The sequence below is a fragment of the Amblyomma maculatum genome, chromosome 1 (genome assembly GCF_055883805.1).
Source record: "Amblyomma maculatum isolate TAMU_Amacu chromosome 1, ASM5588380v1, whole genome shotgun sequence".
NCBI lineage: Eukaryota > Metazoa > Arthropoda > Arachnida > Ixodida > Ixodidae > Amblyomma > Amblyomma maculatum.
In genome coordinates, this window is record NC_139344.1 from 187,775,323 (window position 1) to 187,800,889 (window position 25,567).

The 25,567-nt window shown below is 47.2% G+C and overlaps 1 protein-coding gene across 1 annotated transcript; it reads left to right on the top strand.

Moving 5' to 3' along the window:
• Positions 1-1,002: 1,002 nt before the first annotated feature.
• Positions 1,003-24,131, top strand: LOC146205157 (uncharacterized). The gene is made up of 7 exons (XM_084586868.1): positions 1,003-1,254; positions 9,758-9,883; positions 10,964-11,148; positions 15,282-15,482; positions 16,991-17,138; positions 17,927-18,021; positions 23,934-24,131. The coding sequence occupies exons 1-7, from the start codon at positions 1,086-1,088 to the stop codon at positions 24,033-24,035; spliced, it is 1,026 nt and encodes a 341-aa protein (XP_084442994.1). The 5' UTR covers positions 1,003-1,085; the 3' UTR covers positions 24,036-24,131.
• Positions 24,132-25,567: the final 1,436 nt, after the last annotated feature.

Here is a 25,567-nt window from a genome sequence, read left to right on the forward strand (position 1 = left end):
TCTAAGTGTAGAAAGTAAAAAAAAAAACGGACTTGTAAGATCTCTGAGTGGGCCTCCTCGCATCGCATATATATAAAATGGCGACACTGCGCATGCTACTGCCGTCAAAATCGTGTCAATATATGCAATGCTGCAAAGCCCACTCATCATTCAAATTCGCATTTTTCAAGTTCAATATTTCAACTCCCGTTGCCAGTTAAACATTTAAAAACAGACTAACCTATCATGTTAACGGTCTTCATTTTCGCAATTCTGACCCATAAAATAAAAAAGAAATTCAAAGTTTATTAAATAATTATTGTCGATTAAATACTACTTATTCTCTGTCGCATACAACATGTCCGCCTTGCTGTACAACCCACCTGCACAGAAGTATCTCTCAGCTATAAAATACAAATCTGTAACCGTTAAAAAAAAAGTCACAGTCCCGCCGTGGTAGTGCAGTTGTCGACTTTTGCGCCCAAGAATCCGGGATCGAATCTCGACTGCGGTGGCCGCTTTTCGATGGAGGCAAAAAGCAAGGCTCCCGTGTGCTGTGCGATGGAAGTGCACGTTAAGGAACCGTTAAAGAACCCCGGGTGGTCAAAATTTCTGGAGCCCTCCACTACGGCGTCTCTCAAAGCCGGGGTCGCTTTGGGGCGTTAAACCCCATCAACCAAACCTTAAATATTCGCCCTGCACATGCACAAATTCGAAAATGCATTAATCGCGCACTGCCCTGACCCTCAAAAGTACTAAACGGTGACGGAAAGGACACCCCATGACTAATATGAGTGGACGTGCACTAGGGTAGTGGATTGATCCTACGTGTGCTACGCTCATAAGAGACAGGGCTCCCGCCTAATGAGCGGTTTCTATGGGTGGAAAATGCGTACGTTCTCTGCGCTCTTGCCATGCTCTCTACCGAGCGAACAGTGCGTTATCGGTGCGACGAACGCAGGCACGAAGAGCGCTGTCTGCCGCCGCCCGGAAGTGGGCGCCGGGCCAGCTGTTGGACGCGCTCGCTCGGAGGCGTGCGAGACGAGGGAGGCGGCCTCTCAGTTGTTGATTTTCGCGCGACGCTTACGCACGTCGCAGCTCTAGAGATGCAGCATCCAGCGAGGTGGGCTTTGGGCCGGCGGCTGGCTAGACAGCTGCGATACCCGAGCCGGCGCCAGGGGTCCACCCTGAACCAGCCGCTGTCGGGCAACGATTGCCCGCGACCCGGCGGCATCGCCACCTTCATGCGGCTCCCGTACGCGGCCTCGGCGCACGGTGAGTGCACCGCCACTCGAGCCATCGGGGCGCGACGTCGCCGTCGGGTGCCGGCGCTCAGGAAGCGTAAATGGGAGGGTGGGCGAGACTTGACGACACTTTGTTAGGCCGTGTTGAAGGCAGCTGTCAGCTTTGCATGTCGACCCACGTGTTGTATGCAGGAAGAGATTTTTGTTGTTTTTCATCACGAGGAGCTTTTTACGTTCCATACAAAAAATGCCGGTCGGTTTGTGTCCGCCCAACCTTCTAGGAACTCTCTGGAGAACTTTCTTCAAGGTGCTATACTATAACGCACGCATACAGGTACGGCTGGCGATGTAAGGGGACGCCTTTAACCCGGAAAGCGCGTGTTGACTGATGACACTCAATTCCAGTGTGTGTGTGTGTGTGTGTGTGTGTGTGTGTGTGTGTGTGTGTGTGTGTGTGTGTGTGTGTGTGTGTGTGTGTGTGTGTGTGTGTGTGTGTGTGTGTGTGTGTGTGTGTGTGTGTGTGTGTGTGTGTGTGTGTGTGTGTGTGTGTGTGTGTGTGTGTGTGTGTGTGTGTGTGTGTGTGTGTGTGTGTGTGTGCGCGCGCGCGTGCGTGCGTGCGTGCGTGCGTGCGTGTGTGTGTGTGTGTGTGTGTGTGTGTGTGTGTGTGTGTGTGTGTGTGTGTGTGTGTGTGTGTGTGTGTGTGTGTGTGTGTGTGTGTGTGTGTGTGTGTGTGTGTGTGTGTGTGTGTGTGTGTGTGTGTGTGTGCTTCCTGTTTTGACATACCTCTGATAATTTGGAAAGGGTGTTGAAAAGTACTTCTTGATCTAGATTTTCTCGATCAAAATAACAGAAACTGTCCCGGGAGACACCGACAAGATCAGTCCGCTGTAAGCCTCTCATAAGTGATGAAATTCAACGACGTTGCTTTGAAATGAAACTTGGGAAAGTCCCCCGGGAGCATGCCACTTTTATGTAACCCCCTCCCTCGCTGGTGATGCCCCCATAGCCCGCACATCGTGCCATCTGTCTTCCTTGTGAGTATGCAAGCGCAACCGACATCTGGGATCTTGCGCGTCGAGTTCGGCGGCGAGGTCACCCATGCTTTGTGTGCCATCAGGGTCGACAACCCTCATTCCTCTATGCAACATGTGCGCCGGCGATGCGAGCAGGTCGCCGTTAGTGCCGAGGCGAGAAAAAATCACTCAATGGGAGTCCGAGCTTTATACTTGAAAGTAATGGTGTTCGATATTTTAGTGATAAAAAGTACAACAGGCAAAATATATTGCACAGCGAGTAAGGTTGATAACTTAGAGGATTGAGCCGAGTGAGGTGAATCTCTGCCAAGGATGTTGCAAAAATGTCAGCGGAGCCATCCCCGGCAGCTTGGCTTCAGTATTTCCGGCCATTAGCGCGCTCATTATTCGGATGTGCCTGCGTGCCCAGGGACCAATATACGAAGGCTGGAGAGACCTGTGACGTGCCGCTAACCGAACCCACGAACACCAGTTAACTATACTAGTCGTAAAGTGCAGTCTCTCTGAGCTTTAACAAATCTGTATTTACTGTGCGCGGCGCTCATTTGTCAACGCCCTTATCGCGCAGGCACAGTGTGAGAGGCGTTAGCATCAGTTTGCAAGTAATTTCGAGTCAAGCAGAACGTTGTTTTGGCTTTTAGGGGACGCACAAAGAGCAAAAGGCGCCTAAAGATGACGACGACTTACCATGAGCCAAGGGAAAAAAGAAAAAAAAAAAAGAAAAAACAAGGTGCACATTAGCTTGGTGAAACCAATGGCATATATTGCTTGCTGCTTGCCGTCATGTAGCACTGTCCAGTACACTTCTTTTACAACACGCTTAACTAGTTTACTAATTAAGATGCATGGTCCAAAAATTTTAATATATTAAGCTTAGGGTCAAAAGTATTTCATTAAGTTGTACAGGTCGTTCAAAAACAACCGGTCAGGTTTTTCTTTTTTCTACCTGGTCGTGCACAATGGTGGGAAGAACACGGAAAATGGTAAAACTGCGCACCGCGGCTTTGTAATGATGCAGCGGTTTGTTTTCAAAATACGCATAAGGTGTCTCACCTTATGAGCTTGCCTGCTCACTCGAGCACTAAGATCAGGCACGCCTTTTCACATGACTAATCAGCCGGGGTTTAACATCGCTTAAACCGATTAAAGACGTGCGAAAGCACTGATTGGCATTGTTTTGTTTGGCTGCTTAGAATGAGACTTAGCAGAATGTACACCCTCCCACTTTTTTAACCAGAACGCACGAGCGTCGACCGTCTAGTCGATAAGCGCCGTATGACGGAGCACAGCGGCAAAATGAACGAGAATACGCGTGTGCGCGCAACGAGCACTCCGGTGCAGCTGTCCTCTGCCAGGCTGTTCTGGGAACAGGATTTCACCCCTGCTTCTTTTGGGCACCGTTATCGTCATCCTCAATTTTTCTTTTCTGAACGGTTCCATCAATTTATAGATAAGTGGTCAGGTGGTAGCGCTGGATGGAACGCGATATACGCCCGCTGATTACACTACATGCGTATCAGCATTTTGTTTCTTTCTGCTATGGGATTACTTCGCTTATCAATTCACACCTTCTTCTCATACAGGAAAGCAGGTGGTACCATGTGGCATTTTCTAATCTTTTCCCAGCGGCATGCAGAAAACAGAAGGAAATGCGATAACGCACAAAAAAGCAGGTGGGGTTGGATCCGGTTCCCGTAACAACCTAGCAGAGGACATATATTATGTTGAGGCTTGAAAAGGAAGGACAGCTGCACCGGAGTGCTCACTGCGCGCGCGCGCGTATTCTCACTCATTTCGCCGCTGTTTTCCGTCGTACGGCGCTTATCGACTCGGCGGTCGACGCTCGTGCGTTCAGGCTAAAAAAGTGGGAGGGTGTACCTACCCCTCAATGAAAATTGGTTAGTTTTGAGGAAAAAAAGAGGCGAACTGTCTGTCTCACTTCTCGGTGGGCACCTCTTTTACAGTTAACGGTACGCAATTGAAGGTACGTCCATATATGTCGTCGGTTGGAATCCCTCGCGTAAACTATCATCCAACTTGAATAGCAGACGAATACTTAATAAGAAGCGAAATATTGACACCATCATCCTGAAAGCCGCACAAAGAACAGTTGTGTCACAATTTTCACACGTAATCGCTTGGTATCTATACGTTGCCATTTTTTTGTGGACACATCCTGCAGCCGCATGAGCCAAGTAAGGCCTTGGATATAAAAAAAAAAAAAAAAAAACGGTAACCGTAGCGGTTCACATGGTCTCTGCACTTTTACGCATGACTGTACCTCTCACCTAGTCGTTATTTTTTTTTTTTTTTCATCTCTAAAGAAAGCCCGTGAAATAAGAGATAGTACCACGTCGCTGCGCTCTCGCACTACTGCATTCTCGGAGCTGCCAAACGCGTTTTAAATCAACGATGCCTGCGCGCTCACCGTTTCGAAATTGGCTGACGTCGCTACAGAAACTCAAAACTTCAGCACATTCTGCCAGTGCAAGGAAAGTGCGAGCCTTGAGAGACGATAAGTGATGGGAAGGTGCACCTAAAGGTAACTAAGGCGGAGCTTTTATTGATCTACCATCCGAAAAAGCAAACAAAATATACAAGATAAAAGCACTGAAGTCAGGGGTAAGACACTTTAACTAGTTTAGCTTTCAGCTACTTAAGATGTTGCGACGCACCTGGAGACTGGAAGGAAACTTGTGTTTAAAATTATAGAAACGCTTAGGCTTCGCCTTAAGAGTAGACGTGAAGCGCCTTTAACACCGACTTTCATTGCGCGAATTTGTCTTTTTATTTTCCTTGCTTAAATAATTTCAATATTTTATTACTACTGCGCCCCGCCGCGGTGGTACAGTGATAGGACGCCCGACCACTGTGCCGGAGTTGCAGGATTCGAACCCGACCACGGCGGCAGCGTTTCGATGGAGGCGAAACGAAGAGGCGTCCGTGTGCTATGCGATGTCAGTGCACGTTAAAGATTCCCAGGTGGTCGAAATTATTCCGTAGCCCTCCACTACTGCTCCTCTTTCTCTCTTTCCGCCTTCACTCCCACCCTCCTCCCTTCCTTAACGGCGCTGTTCAGGTGTCCACAGAGCAGGTGTGACAGATACTGCGCCTTTCCTTCCCTGTGAACCAATTATTATACAATTATTGTCATTGCTGCACATTCCAAACATACGTTAGTAAGACATACGCACCACAACGCATTCGCCAGGTGTCCCTGTTACACGCCTGGTACCAACAAAAAAATAAATAAATAAATAAATAAATAGCATGCGCGGCCCACGCACAGCGTGTCATGCAGAGTTCGGACTCGAATGGTGGCAAATGTGTTTAATTGAATTACTTTTAATTTCTGAAAACCCTCCATTAGAGGAACCTCCTCGCCAATTTTGACTTCATTTGGAACATTTCCCAATTCGTTACGTACTTTATTTTGAATGCCGGGTGTTTGAAATTCCCACACGAGGTCATGTGTGTGACGTCATAACCCTGTCGACCAATCAGGTTTTTTTTCCGCACGAATATTTCCCACACGCGGTGCCGACGGCTTTTCGACCGGACGAGCTGTATGCGCTTAGCGTAAAAAGGAATGACTCTTGCGCATGAATGCGGCACGATAAGCTGCCGGCTAGATTTTTCTCAGTTTTTCATTAAAAGATTTATCTTTCTATAAGCTGTGGTGCATCGGCTAAAGCGCCGAGATTCTAAAGTACAGCTTTTTCGCCGGCAATGGTTGTTATCGCACCCGAGGATAAAGTTTATTTTTCCGCTTGATAGCGTTGCCATGACAACGATACAACACGTAATTATAGCTTTCTTCAAGCAGCTATGAAAGAAATTGGCACTGGCATCTCAAATGAGTGGACAATTGCTTTTATGGAAGTTTCCAACCCCTGCTGAAGTCACGTAATTCAAGCCAGGCTGTGTTTCCTTATTGTGTTTTTTTTTTTTTTTTTCATAATTCTGTAGCCCGTCGAAATGAGCGGCGGCCGTTCGCTTGGGCGCGGTCAGCGCGCACATTTTGTTCGTTCAAAATGCGGTTGGGAGCGCTGAAATATGATTGCGCTTGAGCGAAGTCATGCCTTTTTTTTTATATCTTTTTTTTTTTTTCATATTTCTCGGACGTTCTTTAAATGCCGGAAAAGACGAGCACGGAGAAGGTACGTTGGTAGGAAAAGAACTGGATTGCTTTTTTTTTTTTTTTTGCACTCCCCGTATACAACTAATGAAACGCACTTGGCCTCAAACTGAATATTAAACATTTTGCATCTTTCATCTCAATTAATGAACCAATTAAACGGAATATAAATATACTCTGAGTAGCGTTACATCGCGGCAAACTTTCGTGTTTTGGTTTCATCAAGTTGTGTTGCACCTTCTTTTCATATCATAGGTTCAAGTTACGTGAAACACCCTGTACATACTCAAAAGAAAAGATTCGAGAAAAGTATGTCTGTTTCGGAATCTGATTTAAGAGAAAAGTGATATGTTCCGATCAGAAGGGCCACCTGTCCGCCCCGCTCGGTTTCATATCCATGGTGTCACTCCAGTGACAGTTTGACACGAACGCGAGCTACGGTTGAAAGGCACAGACCTAGTTAGAAAACGCAACAGCATGATCATTCACATCCACACAAAGGAGAACAAAACCAACGTAGTCATTTAAACAAGGTTCACTCATTGCACAGGGCGCGCGGCGTGGGTCATAACGTTCCGAAACTAGAGGCCGCTGAACGCTCCGTTCGAAGTCATGGGTAACTAGAGTATTTGCAATCAGACTTGTCCAACAGCACAGCCGTGGAAACCTCTTCTCAGGAGCAGAGAGGTCTTTATATTTTAGTTGTGTCGTATGCGCCCTTTGCTGTTCAATGCCGCTCTCCGCTGTCGCTCACATCCCGGGCACTCGCTGAGGTGGGTGTCATTATGCCAAGCTTTGGAGCATAACGCGCAACACTGTAATCCCGCAAGTGATAGCTGAACCGCTTCTGCAGGCCACCTGGTAAAAGTGAGCGCATGAGCCGACAGCGAACAACTAGTGGGACCGTAAAATATAAAGGGATATTTTTCTCCCATAATGCTACCTCCCCGAGCCATGCCCGAGCTCTATCTGAAAAGTTTCGTAAAAATCATCAGCTGGGAAATGCGGTTTAAGCGGTAGAAATGAGCGAGGACCGAAAATGATTTTTTAAAAAATCCTAGCGACGGCAGAGAATCAAAATAATGAATTTTAATGCCAAAAAATGAGAGGCGCTCAAAGGATGTAAACCGACAGCGTGCTTGCAATATATGTTTATATTGAATTCAACGGCAGCTGGTAGGGCATCATGTTTTAGCATCTGGACTTGTTAAACTCAGCGCAGCTTTCACTTCAGAGGAAGTGGGTGCATTTCCATTCCTCGCTGCTGCCGTTGCCTAGAGTGAGTACAGTAAAAAAAAAAATTATATGGTCTAAAGTCGCGCGAGAGTGCGTAAGCATTTTTTATTTGTTTTAATTCTACTCTAGTATTCTACGAGCACTAACACAAGTGGAATTGCGCCAATTCCGTGCTTTTCGGGTATCGCCGGGAATAACCGTAGGAGAACGAAGGTCTTAACATATGCTAAAAGAAGGACAGGAAATGCCTTCTTCCGTTGGCGCAGTGGTTAGAGCGCTCGGCTACTAGGCCCGTGTTCAAACGCAGCTACAGCAGCCGTTTTCCGATGGAGGCGAAACAAACGCAAGGCGCCCGTGTCAATGCACCATTGGTGGAAATTATTCGGAGCTGCACACTTGTCATCCGGAAGTGGTAGCCACATAACTGTGTCGATCAGCCAAAGCACGAAACAATTGTCGCATCGGCAGCTAGGGGGAGTTTCTCTCATTTATCACCTGTACGCGGAGTGAAGGAAAGGTGCATCTTCTGGGCAGCTTGCACGGCCATCGCAATAAATGACAAGGAAGGCACACACACCCGGCAGCCGCTAAGATTCTCGGAACTCGGGGAAAAGAGGAAAAGGGGGGGGGGGGGGGGGGGGGGGGGGCTGCTTCGCGTCGATTCAGGCCAACTCCAGCAAAGCAAACCCGCGGGCACAACTCGCTGCGTACGGAAAACCTATGCGCGCATGACAGTTGTTTGCCGCACCTTATCGCGAAGCGAATGGTTTCCTAATCTGTGGCGTCCAAGCACGCAGTCAGTCGAGAACCTGTGTGCATCCTTTACCAGCGTCGCGTGGGGCGCTTTACTGCCGGCCATCCGCGATAACTCAGCCAAGTACTGAGGCTCCAAAAGAGAGTGAGGCGAAACAACTTTGCGGTGCTTTTTCAAGCAACAAAGCGATAGATCGTCAGATTTTATGCGCAACGGAATCCTCGGGGGACTGCTGATATTCTGGACAAAATATTACTAACACAGCAACCAGCTCACTGCTTTACGCACCGCTCTGTAACAAACCTTTAATTCCGGAGTAATTATCCGCAGCTTACCTGGCGTTTCATCAGAGACCTTGTTTTCACAGAACGTTGAGCTAAGCGTGTACAGGATCATTCCTGCCTGTTCGTCCTTAACATTCTGTCACTCAGTGGAAACACTATCGTATTTTTCTCCGTAATAAAGTACCGTGTCATCACCGCGCTCCCCGTTTTATCTGATAACGGCAGCACCACTTTGTATACGTCCGTAGCCATCACCATTCGGCGTTCCATTTTTACGCGGTCGTTAAGTGAAACACTGCTTCAAGCAAACGCTGCGACCTTTCCAGCGGTATCACCAAACGCATCAAACCCCACTTATTTTTCACCAATCTGCTTATGCCGATTCAAGCAAAGCTTTTCGGGTCACCTTTTAATGGTGGCGCAGCTATGGGATATTTTAAAATACTTCTCAACAAAAATGATTTAAGCATCCGATGCGTGGCAAGATTTTGCTTCTCAATTTAGTCCTGCACTCACAACGAGCAGTTAAGACTACCATAGAAAATCAATGTGGCATACTTTTAAATTAACTGATGCAAAAAATGAACTAAGCTAATTTTATCAACACATGGACAAAATGATCTAAGCTTCTGGTCTGTAGCATGTCAAGGTTCTTTTGAGCTCACAACGTGTAAATTACGCCTGCCATGGCAAACCCAGTAGGCTACGTACGTTTTTGTTTTTTAATAAAGAGCAGAAAGTTAAAAGCCTGCCAAGGGAGGATTTGCAGACATACTGATTATAATGATGCAGGTATACAAACTGTGAAAAAAAAAAAAAGAATAACGCTCAAAAACTCGTTTCCAGAAGGTGTTCAAAATGTTTGGGTATCGAAATCGTTATGCAGCCTCACATTTAACGTTTTCATTTACGCACTCTTGTATCCATGTGATTGTCAAGGCCCCTCATCCAACCTCACACTTCATTCCAGTTATTTTGTTCGTTTATTAATGCTTCTAGGTCTACCACTCTACAACGTATTTGCTCTCTGACGATGTGTGTACACGCAAGAAAAGCGCGTGTTGAAACGTGCACAACGCGCGTTGCAGGTTTGGACGTTGCCGTGTACGGCGTCCCCTTTGACTGCGGCACGTCGAACCGCAGTGGTGCCCGGTTCGGTCCACGCCAGGTGCGCTGCGAGTCGTCGCTCATCAGGCCCCACAACATGGCCACTCGTGAGTCCTGATCACAGCGGTGATTCAGCAATTCGCACTCGCGCCTTGCAAAAACAATGAATCTCATCTCGCCACAACCTTTTGATCTGCTTTTTGAATGTACGCGGTGCTCCATACGCCAGCCTAAGGCACTCACTGGGGAGTCACAATATTTTCAAGTGCATCGAAATCGGCTTCAAGCTGGACCTTTAGTTCGTAATTTAGATTATTTCGCCGCGGGGTGACGGCAGTTCGCTGCTTATCGTCCTGTTTGAGTAATAAATCTGGCAAAACGTCACTCAGTGAACACTTCAACTTCAACTTCAACGTATGGCTACCTCTTGAACAGCGTCGTCTCAGTGCGAGTCAATAGAATATAACCAAGGTAAGCCTCTTTCAAGTCTGCAAGAAGAATATAGTCCACACCAGGCGGAGTTGCGCAAGCTTGTACTACAAAAGCCTGCCAGACGGTGTGTGCGCTGCTGCCCTGCGGCACATCAGCTGCCATAAATGCACTCACCAGTTTCACAAATTTGTTTAGAGGTCGGTCTTGCTCTCATATTGTACACCTTGTGCCGCTTTTAAGCCGGTATTGCAAAACTTTTTAATAGTAGAGCATTTAAATACTCAGCTAAAGTTTGCTGACTTCATAAAGTACAGATCGAGACCTCCGCGTAGTCTAAAAACGTTGCAGCAAGTTGTTTTGGAAGAGTAACATGTGCTTTGTATGGATGAGAACATTGCTGTTATAAAGTAAGACAAAACAATGCATGTCGCAATGGTCAAGATAGTCGGCAAGAGGCTAGCGAAATGTGAAATTTACGCCGACAATAACGCGATGGGAGACAAGGTCGAGTTGAAGACAGGCAACCCTGCTAACCACCGGCAGCCTGAGAATGATGCGAACTCTGCAAAAAGACCCTTATTGCTTTGGTTGGCTTCTCATATGCGCCGAGAAAACCACCAGCCATCCTCGCATATCGCGACAAAGAGCGCTGGCTTGCACGAAATCCGCCCCGCACGAAGAACGAGGCTCCGCAATTAGATGGGCGCTGCACGCACTGCTGCCACAGCGTGGCCCCAGCCGAACTCCCTTCGCAGGTGCGGCACCCTACGACTCCCTCCAGGTAGCCGACGTGGGCGACGTGCCAGTCACCATGTACGACACTCAGCGAGCTGTGAACGACATCGAACTTTTCGTGCGGGGTCTGCTAAAACACCGCTGCATACCCGTAGGCATCGGTGGCGACCACACCACGACGTACCCCGTACTCAAAGCCATCAAGGTAGGGCCGCCCCAGAATCCTTTTACTGCGGCCACGACTTTGCCCGACTACGTCACTTGATCGATGCGGCTCACTTGGCGTCGCCTGACTGGCCAATGGCCGGCAGAAAAGAGCCGCCCGAGCGCGCTCCTCAGAGGCATTCAATTACAGATCACGAAAGTACGCTGTTCCAACGCATTAGTGAGAAACTATAATAATATTATTTTCCGCGTAAGGGTTTGCCCGTTTCACCTGAATATAGGATAGGAAAACTTTTATTGTCCAACATAAACAGGGGACAGCCGAAAGGGTCTCGGCGGTGGCTTCATCCAGCGGACGAGTCGTAGCTGAGTCTCCGGTGCGGAGCTCAGTTGTAAGGCCTTTCATTGGTATTTCGACTTTATGAAGGTGAAAGCCTTACTAGATTATGTGCGCACCGAAAGTGTCGGCAAAATCTGTCCGCAAAATGTGCCGCCGAATGTGACATCACCAGTCATGATTTGAAAGTAGGGTGGTGAAGTATATACAGGGCAGCGATTAATCAATACAATCGCGGTCACTAGCCGTAAGTCAGATCAATTGTGCCATTAATTAATGTATTATTTAACTATTGTTAATAGAAGACAATGAATGACCATGGCAATCTATGATTGGTTGGCAATCAATTAATCAATCATTGTGATTAAGTCATTGTCGCTAATGTGGTAATGAGCTTAAGAACGTGACGAGTGGTGGTATGTGACGTGAACATTATGTAATTACATTAACTCAGTTTTGATTCATTAAAATTTAATTCAGTAAATCAGTTCCCAGCCGCGCGACATTCACGTTACACACCCACGTCAGGTGGCAGTCAAGTAGCACGAGTACGTCATGTGGCAGAAAGTATCGCGTGACAAATTCATGTGACAGTCAAGTTCCATGAAAATGTCACGTGGCTATGAGAGTATCACGTGACAAGGTCACGGGGCATAAATTATGGTGAGGGCTACCCCCCCCCCCCAAAAAAAAATATATATATATAGAATATAATATGCGACAGTCAAGCTGCATGAGGACGCCACGAGACAGGGGTGACGGCGTGCTCTACAATTCCGCACTTGCAGGAGCACTACAACGAACGCACGCCAAGGAACGCTACGCTACAGGAGCGACGGTGTACCGTCCAATCCCACAGCAATGCAACGAACGCGTGCCAAGGACACGAAATTTCCACTATGCGACACAAGCACCGTATGCAGCAGCAACGCTCAGGCTTTCGCATTTCTCCAGTGCAGATTCTGCAGTGCTCTCGGAAGTTCGTTTGTGGTTCCTCCCGAAAGAGGGGGGGGGGGCGAAGGGGAGGGCATGAGGACACTCCCATAGTATATGGTTCAAGGCACCCCAAGCTCGTAGTTTGCACATTTTCCTGAAAATTGCCCTGGGTACAAATATTCCAGAAGGCCGGGTTTGTAAATGTGTAAGTTTGTAACCGATGCCAGCTGGGGGCTTGATTTCTGGTTAAGGATCTATCCGCTGTAGAAAGTCTAGCTCTTTGCAAACAATACTGCTGTGTAATTTATCTGTATCCTTCCAAGCGATCCCTGTGCGTGAAGACCGCCTCGATTAGGACTGCCAGAAGGAGAAGCTTCGGGCGGACTTGTGACCGTCTCGTTACCAGGCAGGGATGCATGTACTAACGTAATTTTTCGGTCTGTTACATGATGGCTTAGGATTGTGTTTATGAAGGGGGGGACCGAATCTTTGCTGAAGTTTTTGTACTTTTCAACTTTGCAGTCACTGATGATATACCTAGCCCTTGCGCCTACACAAGCCAGTGAGTGCTATGGTAGCCTCGTCTGCAATCTCTGGGTTACCGTATTGTTACCAAACCCAGCGGCATCCACGTAGACCACGTCCTCGTCTCCGAAGGAGCGGTAACTTTTCTCAAGCGCTTCTGCCCATTTGGCCCGACTCTCCAAGTGATGAGTTAGGTGCATATTCCTGGTTATGGTGGCAAGAGAATATTCTTAATTTATCCGAGCATGTCCACTTTGACGTTTTTTTATTGTCGCTACTCATGTTGAGTTTGTCTAGGGTGGCCCTGCCGGTGGTTGTTCCGGCTGAGCGTTCGATTTGGAATATTTATTTATTTATTTATTTATTTATTTATTTATTTATTTATTTATTTATTTATTTATTTATTTATTTATTTATTTATTTATTTATTTATTTATTTATTTATTTATTTATTTATTTATTTATTTATTTATTTATTTATTTATTTATTTATTTATTTATTTATTTATTACAATACCTTCAAGGCCCCGGGGGACGTTACAGAAGGGAGTGGAATAAAAACAAGGTGATAACGCAGCAAAATAAAGAATGTAATACAACAACCAACAAACAAAAAAAACAAAGTTAAACGTGCACAAAATACAGGAACAAAATTAAATAACAAGGCCGATTACTCAAACACACAGTTTTCAGCGGCAGTTTTAAATAAACAGGTGTCAGAAATATCGGCAACCGAGGTGGCCAGGTGGTTCCAATCGCTGGCCGTCTTCGGTACAAATGAGCTAAGATATGCATTTGTCCGGCAGTATGGAATGCGTACCTTATGAAGATGACCTGTGCGAGGTGATACGAACGATGGTTCTGAAAGAAGGTCCCCTTTTGACTGGTGATTGTGATAGTAAATCTTGTGAAATGTTAGGATTCGCGAGAGTTTTCTACGAAGGAAAAGGCTAGGCAGGTTCAAAGCGCTTTTCATTGCAGTTACGCTAGCAGTACGGGAGAAGTTAGACAAAAAACGAGCACTCCGATTCTGTACTGATTATAATTGGTTGGTTCGAGTTTCGAGTCCCGGATCCCATACAGAGCACGCGTATTCTAACTTTGATCGCACAAGAGTTTTGTAGAGAAATAGCTTTAAAGAAGATGGAGCCATAGAGAAGTTATGACGCAAATAACCAAGCATGCGGTTAGCATCGTTAATAATATAATAGATATGTGTATGCCACAATAGGTTAGCATTTATATGAACGCCTAAATATTTATACGTGGTTACGTTTTCCAGCACTGAGCCTGAGATTTGGTAGCGACTAGGATTAATAGTAGCAGTCCGATGTGAAATGCGCATAACCTTACATTTATTAGTATTAATTCAGTGCCATGTGCCAACGGTTACACCAACTAGATACCTTATGTAAGTTACACTGAAGTACGGGTGGGTCTGAAATGGAACTGATTACCCGGTAAATTACGTAATCATCTGCGAAAAGCCTAATTGTAGAGTTAATACTGTTAGGTAGATCATTGATATATATTAGAAACAATAAAGGTCCCAGTATCGAACCTTGAGGTACTCCTGAAGTTGCGGAACATGATGAAGAATCGGTGTTATTTGCAGTGACGAAGTGACTTCTGTTACGCAAGAAACACTCGATCCATGAAAAAATATTTGGGTCTATGTTCAGTTTGCCGACCTTCAAAACAAAGTAGCTGATGGTTAACGAGGTCAAAAGCCCTCTTAAAATCCAGGAATACGCAGTCAATAAAAAGCCCCTTATCTAATGCATCAATTATGTCATGGGTGGAGGAAATGAGTTGAGTCTCACAAGAAAATGATTTGCGAAAGCCATATGTTGATGGGGAAAAAAGAACGAATTATCTTCAAGGAATTTAACCAAGTTTGAATATATATAACATGTTCAAACAGTTTGCATGAGGCACTAGTTAATGATATGGGTCCGTAGTTAAGAGCACAATGAGCATCACCAGACTTGAATATTGGTACCACCTTGCCCACCTTCCAGTCCCCGGGCAGCTGTTCTGAATGCAGAGATTGTGTATGTCTTGAGACTTTCACCAAATTGTATGCGCGCTATCCTTCCGAGAGGGAATTTTTCCAACGTTATATGTGCCTTCCCCGACGTTTAAGAGAGACAGATTTTCGAGTATCGCCTTGCATTGTACATTGTCGAAAGATTTGGTGAGGCCAAGCTCTAGTAGGGTACTTTCGCTGCCAGCGGCTGAGTGTCTAATATGTGATGTTTGAGTTGTAGGATGACGCCATGCGTGGACAAATGCGATCTAAAGTCTATCATGGAGGTGGGGTTAAGTCATGAGATTGTTTAGTCGCGTTTGTTTCACCTGGATGTTGGACGCAGGAGAAGCACGGTCCCGTGGGGCTGCTGCACATGGACGCGCATGCAGACGTGAACCCAACCATGATGCAGTGTGAGCTGGCTCACGGAACACCCTTCTACCGGGCCGTCCAGGAAGGCCTGTTGGACACGCGCCGTGTTGTCCAGATTGGCCTGCGCGGCTCCATCTACGGGCCAAACGAAGAACGCTGGAGCCTGCAGCATGTGCGGATAGATGGTTTCGCGTATTATGTCTACTTTCTCCTCTTCATTCAGTGTTACCTCTGAAAAGCTATATAAATAGACTTCGCGCGTTCGCCAGTGTTTTCGCAGCAAGGAAAAACGGGCTTGTGCTGTGGAGCTCAGCAGGCACAAGGTCAGCCATGTCTTGCATAGTGTTAATATGATTGTAGTAGCTGGAATCGGTACGCCAAGTACACACTTCCAAATGTCTTCTCGATGTGAGCCCGTTTATCTCGGTCCGCGTGACGGCGCACTGCAGAGCACTGGCTGGTCACTGGCTGGTCAAACGAGTTGTGTAGCGCGTCACGAGGCCACAGGTCATGATCGAGTTGGCAGGTTCTGCCTACTAGGGCCTTTAAGATGGGAAGGTCAGATGGAGATCGGATTTCCCGGGACCCTTGGAACCCAAGTCACACTATTCTATAGGCAACGCAGAAAAGTCCGTAGCTGGGTTTTATATGTATGTCGTTTAATCTTTCACATATTTTGGTAGCCTGCGGCTGAATGCTAGTATGCGTAAGATGATGGAGGCACAAATCAAGCGGTCAGTGGGCAAACGAGCATGTGCGCGAACAAGAATCGTCATGTGGGAACCGCCATTCACCATCTTTGGGTCGGGTACTTGCCTGAATCGGGGAGAAATTATCGAAAGTGCACATCTTATGTGGTGATGCGGAATCAGACAAGACTGTTTCGCATGAGCTAATGCCTCATTGTCATCGCAGCGCGGGAAGGCATATCCAGGCAGCCCAAGAAGAGTTCAGTGGAAAATTCTAGTTAAGAGCTGTGCCACCAGCGCCATCTATCGCCATCGAAAAGTTCGGGAGAACTTCTCAAGTTTCGTGTTCGTCCACTTCAGTCATTATGCTGCCGCCATTAGCTGGCGTTGCTAGTGCAGATGTTGCACGCCCTTCTTTTGGTTCGGCGTCAACACCTACGATAAACATTTACGGTTTGAATCAAGCAAGTACCCACACAAACATAGCATAAAATAAAATACACCGTCCGATACCACCAGCGCGCGGTGCGATTAAGTCAGCGGTTCTACCGAGAAAGTTTGTCTTGGATTTTCTCTGAAAGACACGACAGTCAATAGATGTTTATGTTCAGAAAGGCAAGTGCCACAATTCGTCTGACATTAAAATATTGCAAAAAAAAAGAAAAAAAAGGAGAGGAGAGGAGAGGAGAGGAGAGACCGATAGCAATTATCCCTTCATCATTGCGCAGCATTAATTCTGGCATCCAATTGCCTAATTCACAGCGGAGACTCTTAGAAAAGAAAACAAAGCATGTGGAACTGTCGCGTCTGCGCAGGCACCATCGCTCTGCATGCTCCACACATCTTGAGCAAAAAGCGCCCTTCATACGCATTCTGCGAGTCTAAGCAGCGCGCCCGCCACAGGCCGAGTTGGAATGCGGGAAGAGCTCAGAATTAAGCAAAGACGCTGCGCCGGGGCCGCCATTACTCCACGTGCGGTTGTGCTCCGCAGGGCTTCCACATCATCCAGGCGCAGGAATGCTGGTTCAAATCTATGGCGCCCATCATGGAGACCAAGGTGCTGCCCGTGCTGGGCGCCGGCCCCGTCTATATATCTTTCGACATCGATTGTCTGGACCCCGCATTCGCCCCGGGCACTGGTGAGAGGCGCCAGGAATTAAGCGCACCCGGCTGCTGCCCACCCCCGTTTATTGCTTTTTCGACATTCGAGTGGCTCGCGCGCTTTTAACGCGCATTACTTTATGAATGCCTCCGGGCGCCCTTTCTTCTCTGCTGCTCGCTCTTCCTTGTGAATTTGCGCGCGGCCCATCAATATATGGGCCAGAGGGACGACGATGAAAAGAAAGTCGCACGGCAGCAGCCCCGGAAGCGGCGAAATGCGATGACGACGATATGGGCTTGTTGGAGCCCGCGGAAAGCCGCTCGCTAATATCTGCCCGAGATGTCAGCGGCCGTGGCGACTTCATACAGAGCAGTTAAAATCGTCTGCCCATTTTTCTTTTATTTGTTCATCCAGCCATGGAACAGTTTGCACTTGCAGACGCAAGCACGCATGATATATTTTAAGGGCCCTTTCGGCGCATTATAATAAATTTGGTCTCACCCCAGTATTTTGGATTTGACTTTAAGCGTGCACCCTTTGCATATCCTTTGTAGGAAGTAAGTCAGTTAAATACTCGCTGCAGCTATGCACAGGCCGTGGATCGATAAATCGATAACGTAACAAATTACGCGCATCGGTGACCCCACGTAGTTATTGCATGCACTCATATGTGGTTTATGCATGATCACATGAAATGAATAACTTTAAATTTGAAAAGTTAGCGGCTTTAATACCGACACAGCGGCGAGCGCGGCTCCATTTTTCTGCTCTGTTGTCCGCTATATAGAACGTTCATTTACTCGGCAATACTCCTCTCCGTTTCAGGCACTCCGGAAATTGGTGGCTTGACAAGTGCACAAGCACTCGAGGTCATACGAAGCTGCAAAGGACTCAACATTGTTGGCGCCGATTTAGTTGAGGTAAACGCCACGCGAACTAACTCCAGTAATACTCTTCTTGTGTCTGAACTAAAATACGACTTAAAGTTTCGCGTTTTGCACGGGTTCTGTGTTTCAGGGGGCCGAAATTTCCTAGCGCAAACACAAACCTGTGGCACCCCTCAGTCATCGAGCAATTCGAACCTCTGCCGGGTGGGGTAGCAAATTATCAAAGCAAATATAGCTATTAATCTATTTTTAGCTGCATAATCAGTGTTGTTAATGGTCGGGAAGTGCTTCTGATCAGGTTTGCAAAATTTTGAGAGAAATGACTTATTACATGAAAAAAAAATCAATCAGAAGGAACCCAAACACATATAAGCTGGAAACGTTTGGAATCATATTGGTTCCGTCTATGTTATCTCTAGTTAAAAATAAAGGCACGAAAATCGCGAGCGTGCCTCCGGCAGGTGATAGTCGGCAGGGGGACTTGGCCCGGCACTGGCTGTTCCGCTGTAGCATGACTCAGCACTTAAGTAATGTAAGGTCTTGAGTTTGTACTAGCATTACGCATAGTCACGATTTACATTCATGATCATAACTTGTGACTCATCATCGCCATGTAGCGCTGCATGATTCTGCACTTTATAAATCAACGTAATGAATTCGTCTTCTCACACGTAACCAGTCATTCTCTGTCATTTTTTTTTTTTTTAATGGGGGAGTCAGCTTTTTCTGTTCAGCCAGTATTAAATGATGTGATGCAAAGAAATTAGGGGGTCGGCTAATTTTCAAACATCGGAGTGATTAGCATGAGCATTGTTCAGTCCCGGATCTGTATATGCCGATCCCACGACAACGCAAGCGACTGGCCATCGGAATCCTCATACGCTCGATATATAGCTTGCCGGAAAACCATTGCTTGTTGGCAGTGTAATTGGTTTGGTTTTGGGGATTTAACGTCCCAGAGCGACTCAGGCCATGGGAGACGCCGTAGTGGAGGACTCCGGAAATTTCGACCACCTGGGGTTCTTTAACGTGCACTGACATCGCACAGCACACGGACGCCTTGCTTTTCGCCTCCAGCGAAGAGCGACCGCCGCTGCTGGCGTTCGATCGCGAGTCCTTTTGTTTCAGCCATAGCCTCCTATATTATCAATTCCCGGTCATAGGCGCCATGATCAAATGACATCTAACGTTGCTTTAAAGGTCATGGGGGAATAAAGAAAAGTGCTCCTCCGGCGCATCCGCGCTGCGGCGAGATAGTGCACACAGTGAGCGCCGCTCGTGGCAGCTCGTGCTTAGGGGGCTACGCTTTCCAGATTCTGCTGGCTTTCCTATGGAACAGCGGCACAGCAAAAATTATGCCTGTTTTATTTATTTAGGCGCCTAACTCGAAGCAGGCCAGGATGTTTTATGCCGCTTACGATCCAAATCACTTAATTTCCGAACGCAGAGACACGCATCGCCTGCTCGAGCAGCGATGGAAACGGCCCCGCGGGAGCCTCAAGCGATAGGCGCCCTCGTTTGACACATTAAATAGCCATTTAGTAACTTCATGTAGCCAACAACAATTCCTGGTTGTAAGCTAGGTCAGCAGCCCAGCTGACCGAGGTATGGTCATGCGCAGGTCCGACTCGCGAATGCCTTCGACTGCAGCTGCAGATTGATACCTTACTCCGCTGTCTTTAATAGCTACGGCTTGAAGAGCATAATTATGCACTCACTGAGAAGAAGTGATTTGTACGTTGCTGTGTTGTCGCGACTACGCGCTCTGCAAGGAGGAGGTATCGCTCTCCGGTGCTCTTGAAGACGGAATTCGGAGCGCAGGGCTATGAAAGGACGTCCCTACACACTTACACAATAAACAGTCGTTCGAAGCACGTGAACATGATATATGCACCGAAATTGTGCGCTTATGCGAAACGACACAGTAGAAAAAATCCCCTTCAGTTCTGGTCCTGCTCCTTGCGGCCGCGCCGTGCGTATATAGAAGTAAAACTAGTACGCAGAGTATAATTGCTTACGCTTATTCACCATAAGGCGGCCTGAATATTTTATGTTTTTTTCTGGCAGCGGTGCAGAGAAATGCCATCGCATTCGCATATTTTATGAGTTATCTGTAGCCTCGCATGCAAACGCTCGAGAGAAAGGGCGGGTTGTAAACATAAAACGCGTGACTGGTCTTTACTCTCTTCCTCTACGTTTTCACATTTTCCCTCTGAAAGGGGACCCGACCCGACTTTTGTCGGATTCATGTAAACGTCCTGTATGTACACCATTTTAGAGCATAGCTCAACTCTCCGCCCTGTAACGCCCAAGGTAGCGCGTTTGACTATGAGCAGCCAGAGCGGGCCTACGCGAGCGCTCCTGCCTACTGCCGCTTCTTCGTCATCGCCCTACTACCCACGGGGCCACAAACCGGTCGTCCCGATCGTGGACAAGGAGGCTCTACGCAGCCAAACCACGTGACAGATTTGGTATCTATAGTCACGTGGTATCGCGTAGTACCTAAGGTGGGGGCTTCGCCAGCGGTTGGTTGCTCATTCTTGTCATGGATGAGGTGTGTGCCAGTTCGAGTGCGTCAACGCTTTGCCGCAAGCGTCAGGCAGTCTGATCATGCAGCCGATATATAGCTCGCCCAGAAGCAGCAGTCAAGAGAAAGCATGATCGGTTCGAGCCAGAGACCGAAAAGAGCGAGAAGCTAGTACCGGGATAAAATTCCGAAATTTTTTCAAACCATTTGTAACTGTTACTGCTTGACTAAATTTCTGTGTCATGATTTAAAATCTCTCTTTCGCTCACTCTCGACAAGAGAATTGTTGTTCTCTAAATGAAATATATCAATAAAAATGTCAGAGGTTCAATCCTACTTAAAGGGATGCTGCACCAAATTTTATACTTTTCTAATGGAACGAAAGCTGGCCTTCCGAAGTTGAATAAAACCCCACCGTTTTTTTTTGCCCAAACCCAGATAATAGCCCTCTTTTCATCATTTTTCTCTTGAAGTTGTGCACCTGGCGGCTGCACCCGAAACTACTGTCCCTCAGAAGCTGTGATGTCATGTGTCTTCTAGCCTTCGCGATACGTTCAGCCTGTTCGTCCGCCGGTCCGTCGATTTCGGCACGAGCCTGCTCCAGCTTCGTGGGCGCTACTTTGGGGACGCACTGACAGTTCCTTCACTTTCTATAGTCGCTTGTGCCCGCACCCTTTTGAGCTCGAATCCAACCCGCACAGCTGTCATAAAGTAATATAACCGACAGGGGAAACTCGGGTCCTTTTAGGACCGCGCTCGACGCTTCGCGACTCCGCCAGATAAAGCTGCACCTGAAAAAAAAAAAAAAAAAAAAAGAAAGAAAAAAAAAGAAAGAAAAGAAAAAAAAGTTTTAATTGGTTTAAGGATTGGTCGCATGCGCCGCTGCCGCCGAATTTAAAGGGGGTAACCTTATTTATTTATTTATTTATTTATTTATTTATTTATTTATTTATTTATTTATTTATTTATTTATTTATTTATTTATTTATTTATTTATTTATTTATTTATTTATTTATTTATTTATTTATTTATTTATTTTTGAAGAAAGAAGCGGCAGCGGCAGCGTGACACCGGCGGTTACGGAACTTTTCCACTTCCAGTGACTTAAAACAAGCGCCTGCATGAAATTACGCGATGCATGCGAAAAAAAAAAATTATACCGAAAGTGTTAAGGCCAAGGCTTGGGCAAGTTGGCGCATCATAGAAAGGTAAACCAGCGTAGAACACGGGACGTTGAAAGAACATCACCACACAACGCGCGAAACTAAAGCCAGCCCCTTGTGTAGTTGTGTTCTTTATTCGTCGCGTGCTCTGCCCTGGTTTACCTTTCCGAAATTGAAATTGTGGCCTCCAAGAGTTAGTGCTGAATTCAGGTGAGGCTGACGCGCTTCATCAATTCCGCTAAGTGCGCTGAGAGCCAAAGTCGGCCACTGGAACTCTGAGCGTCCCGTCCCCCCTTGTGTCGGTTATGCAGCTCTATGCAGCAAGTGAGAGGCAGACGTGCACGAAGGCGCTGTTTTACTCCAGGCTGTGAAGTGAAGAGCGATGAAGGGACAGAATACGAGTTCCAATGCACGTCCCATCCAATGTGCTGTTCCGTCAGATTTTTTTTTTTTTTTTTTTTTTTTGAATTGATAAAATATACTGAAACCAATCGCCCCGCCTCGGGGGCGACATATTGAATCACGGCGGTGCCTCGAGAAAATGTTTTGATACCTTCTCAGAAAAACTCATCGGTATGAAAACTTGAAATATATAATATGCACAGCTATTACTTCGCTGGGTCGCACGCCTGGCTAAAATGTCCGGCTCTTGCAGGTCTCTTCGTCGCTTGGTGAGGCGACAGGATCTTAGCCATGTTATATATACTTTGTGATCGTTTCGATATCTGAATAATCGGCACTGCCACTAACACTTTCTACGCTTTAACTGTCGATTTCTTACATGTTCTCATGCCACCTACTCGGAAACCCCATGCGCGACAGCGTAACAGATGCCGCCACGGTGCGACGGGAGCAGGTTGCTGGGACGTGTGACGTCACGTGCGCCCCCCCCCCCCCCCTTAGGCGGGCGGCGTCGACGGCGCGTGTCCAAAAGCTAAAAACTAACGCCATCCGTGATAAAGTAGGTGAAATAAATACAGCAGCTTCAGACAATCAAACCTTCTGAATGCAACTTCAGTGATTTTACAGGTAGTCGCGATTTCTTAGCAGTATACATTCAAACCAGCTTATCGAGCGAAAGCACGGTCCCGCTTCCTAGACTTAGCGACAGCTGCTTGACGACGCGCAACATCTAGTGGGTGATCGGAGGTGGTCTGGCGTTTCCGACACTCGTTTCTGTACTATAGAGGTCTAGACGACGTTCAGAGCACTCTTCTTCCATGAAGCCATCCCAGAGTACCCACGAGCATGCCCGGCCACGGCAGCCGTGGTTCGGTACTGTGCGATGTCAGTGCACGTTAAGCCTCCCCAAGTGGTCCAAGTTATTCCGGAGCCTTCCTCTACAGTAGCTCTTTGTCTCTTCTTTCACTCCTACCTCCCTTCCCTTACGGCGGATTCGCAGTTCCACCGAGAAGTGGGACAATTACTGCATATTCGCTTTCCTATAACCCAGTTTACTTGATTTGACCTTGGTCTGGTTTGTACTCGGAGTAGTAGAGATGTCGCTCTAAACGGAAACAAAGTACAGAACAAAGCGAGAAGAATGGCAGCGTTTTACCATAGTTAAGCCGAGCAGGACTTGCGAAAGCTTTCGCGCACAGATGCAGGTTGATGGAGAGCACGACTTGCAGTGCACAGCGCGAGCTTGTGTTGGAGATTAACACGCGGTGTGATCGGCCGCGGGGATATCTACTAGCTATACAATTACTGTTGGTGTACCCCAAGGTTGCATGTTAGGGCCACTTCTCTTTATACTGTATATTAATGACATGTAGTAACAATTCACGAAAACCCTGAACATGTCATGTATGCAGGCGATATAAGCCTAATTTTTTCAGGAAACTGCCTTGGAAGTCTTCCTTCTGATTATTAATGCGCCATTAAATCGTTTAAAACTGCGGAGTGCAAACAATGCTCTATTCCTAAATAGTCCCTAGTCCTAGTGGTCCTCCAAGTGATTAGTAAACACTTTTTACTCGGACCTACCCACACCTGTGATGTAAATAAATAAAATTGAAATTGAAATTGCCGTGGCTCGCTTCCCTCGAGAAATAACTGGGTTCGAATCCGCTCCAACGGCTGTACTTTTTTCTCCGAGCTCGGCAGAGGCCAGCCGCAATAGGCTTGGTTGTGTTTGACACTGTGAAGTGGTGCTTTCGCACAAAATAAACGATCTGTTCGATGCATCCGACAATGGTGAGTGAGGACAGGTACGCATTTTCAGAAATGTTGCATGCGTGCGAACCATTTGCAGGTTTCGCCACCATACGATACCAGCGGTAACACTGCCCTGACGGCGGCCAACCTGCTCTTCGAAATGATATGCGTCTTGCCAGGAGTGAAGTGCCTGGACTAACTGCCACTGAAATACTTCTAGGCGAATTCCATCATCCTGGGCACGCTTCCTTGTGGGAGGTAGACGTGCCTTGCTAATAAAAAAACAATTGTCTATGATTGCATCCTGCACTACTTTCATTATTGGTCTAGAAAATCGTTTGGAGACCTCAGCAAAATCACGCGAAACGCAAAACGCTGGACTTCAGCCATTCTTTACTCGCTGTTGGAAATGCTGGTTTTCGCGTGAATCAAAGCGTGGTCGTGCTAGCCTGTAAGAGATGAAGCGATCGCAAGGATTTTACCAAGGGGCACAAAAGCGCAACGTCATAAAAAATGGTGGGGGGTTAATCATGGCTTCAACATATCATTATACGAGCGAAAGTTCTGTTAAGACTGGTTATAGACTGGTTTAACAAGATTGTAAAAGTTTGACCGTTTGAATTAAAGGAACGCTCAAGCTTTGCCCGATCTCACCACCTTCAGCGTCGTCGTCTTCTGCGAGTCTGTCTCACTTCATCATCAAGGCCTGTGTAACGGGGCAAAAGTTTTGCGCACAAGCCAACTCGTCGGCACGGGAGCCACAGCAAGACGAGAGATCCAGGAGTATAGTGGACATCACGGTGGCGACTGTCGTACCGGATCTTTTGGGAATCTTGGGATGCAGAGAGCCTGGCGCGAGCTATCCGGCGGGCATCATAAGCGCGGGTGACGGCATCACTGGCGTAAGTACTGGTGGCATCTGCTGCGGGTAGTGAGGTGTCGAAGGGCAGTAACGGGTGTCGGCCAAATAACAAATAAAATGGAGGGCATCCAGATGTAGAATGGACAAATGAATTGTAGGCGAATCTCACAAAGGGTAAATGAACGTCCCAATCGCGGTGGTCGTCAGACACATACATGGCCAACATGTCTATGAGGGTACAGTTTAGACGTTCCGTGAGGCCGTTGGTCTGGGGCTGATAGGCGGTGGTGAATTTGTGGCGGACGGAGCACGAACGGAGTTTCTTCAACCACTCGCGCAGGAAGCAGCGGCCACTGTCAGTAGTTCTCGAGGGGCCCCATGATGGAGAATCACGTTTTCTAGAAGGAAATCAGCGACGTCTGTGACGCAGCTGGTCGGAATGGCTCGGGTAATAACATACCGAGTAGCGTAATCGGTGGCGACGGCGATCCATTTGTTCCTTGAGGTAGAAACTGGGAAGGGGCCAAGAAGGTCAACGCCTACACGGGAAAACGGGTCAGTCGGTATGGGGATCGGTTGCAAACGACCTGAAGGCGAAATTGTGGACTTCTTCCGACGCTGACACAGTTCACATGCGGCAGTGTACTGCTAGACGGAGCGATAGAGCCCCGGCCTGTATAGAAACGTCGGCGCAGACTGTCGTATGTGCGAGAGACATCCAGGGCCGGCTTGCACGATAAAGTCCGAGCTAAGTCCAGACTTAAATGGTGTCTTTAGAAAGACCAAGCTTATTTAAGACGGCTAGTGTTCCGAACGTCGAACGCTTCGGGTTCATGTTCACCAGAGTGGCTTCCCAGAACGGCCTCAGC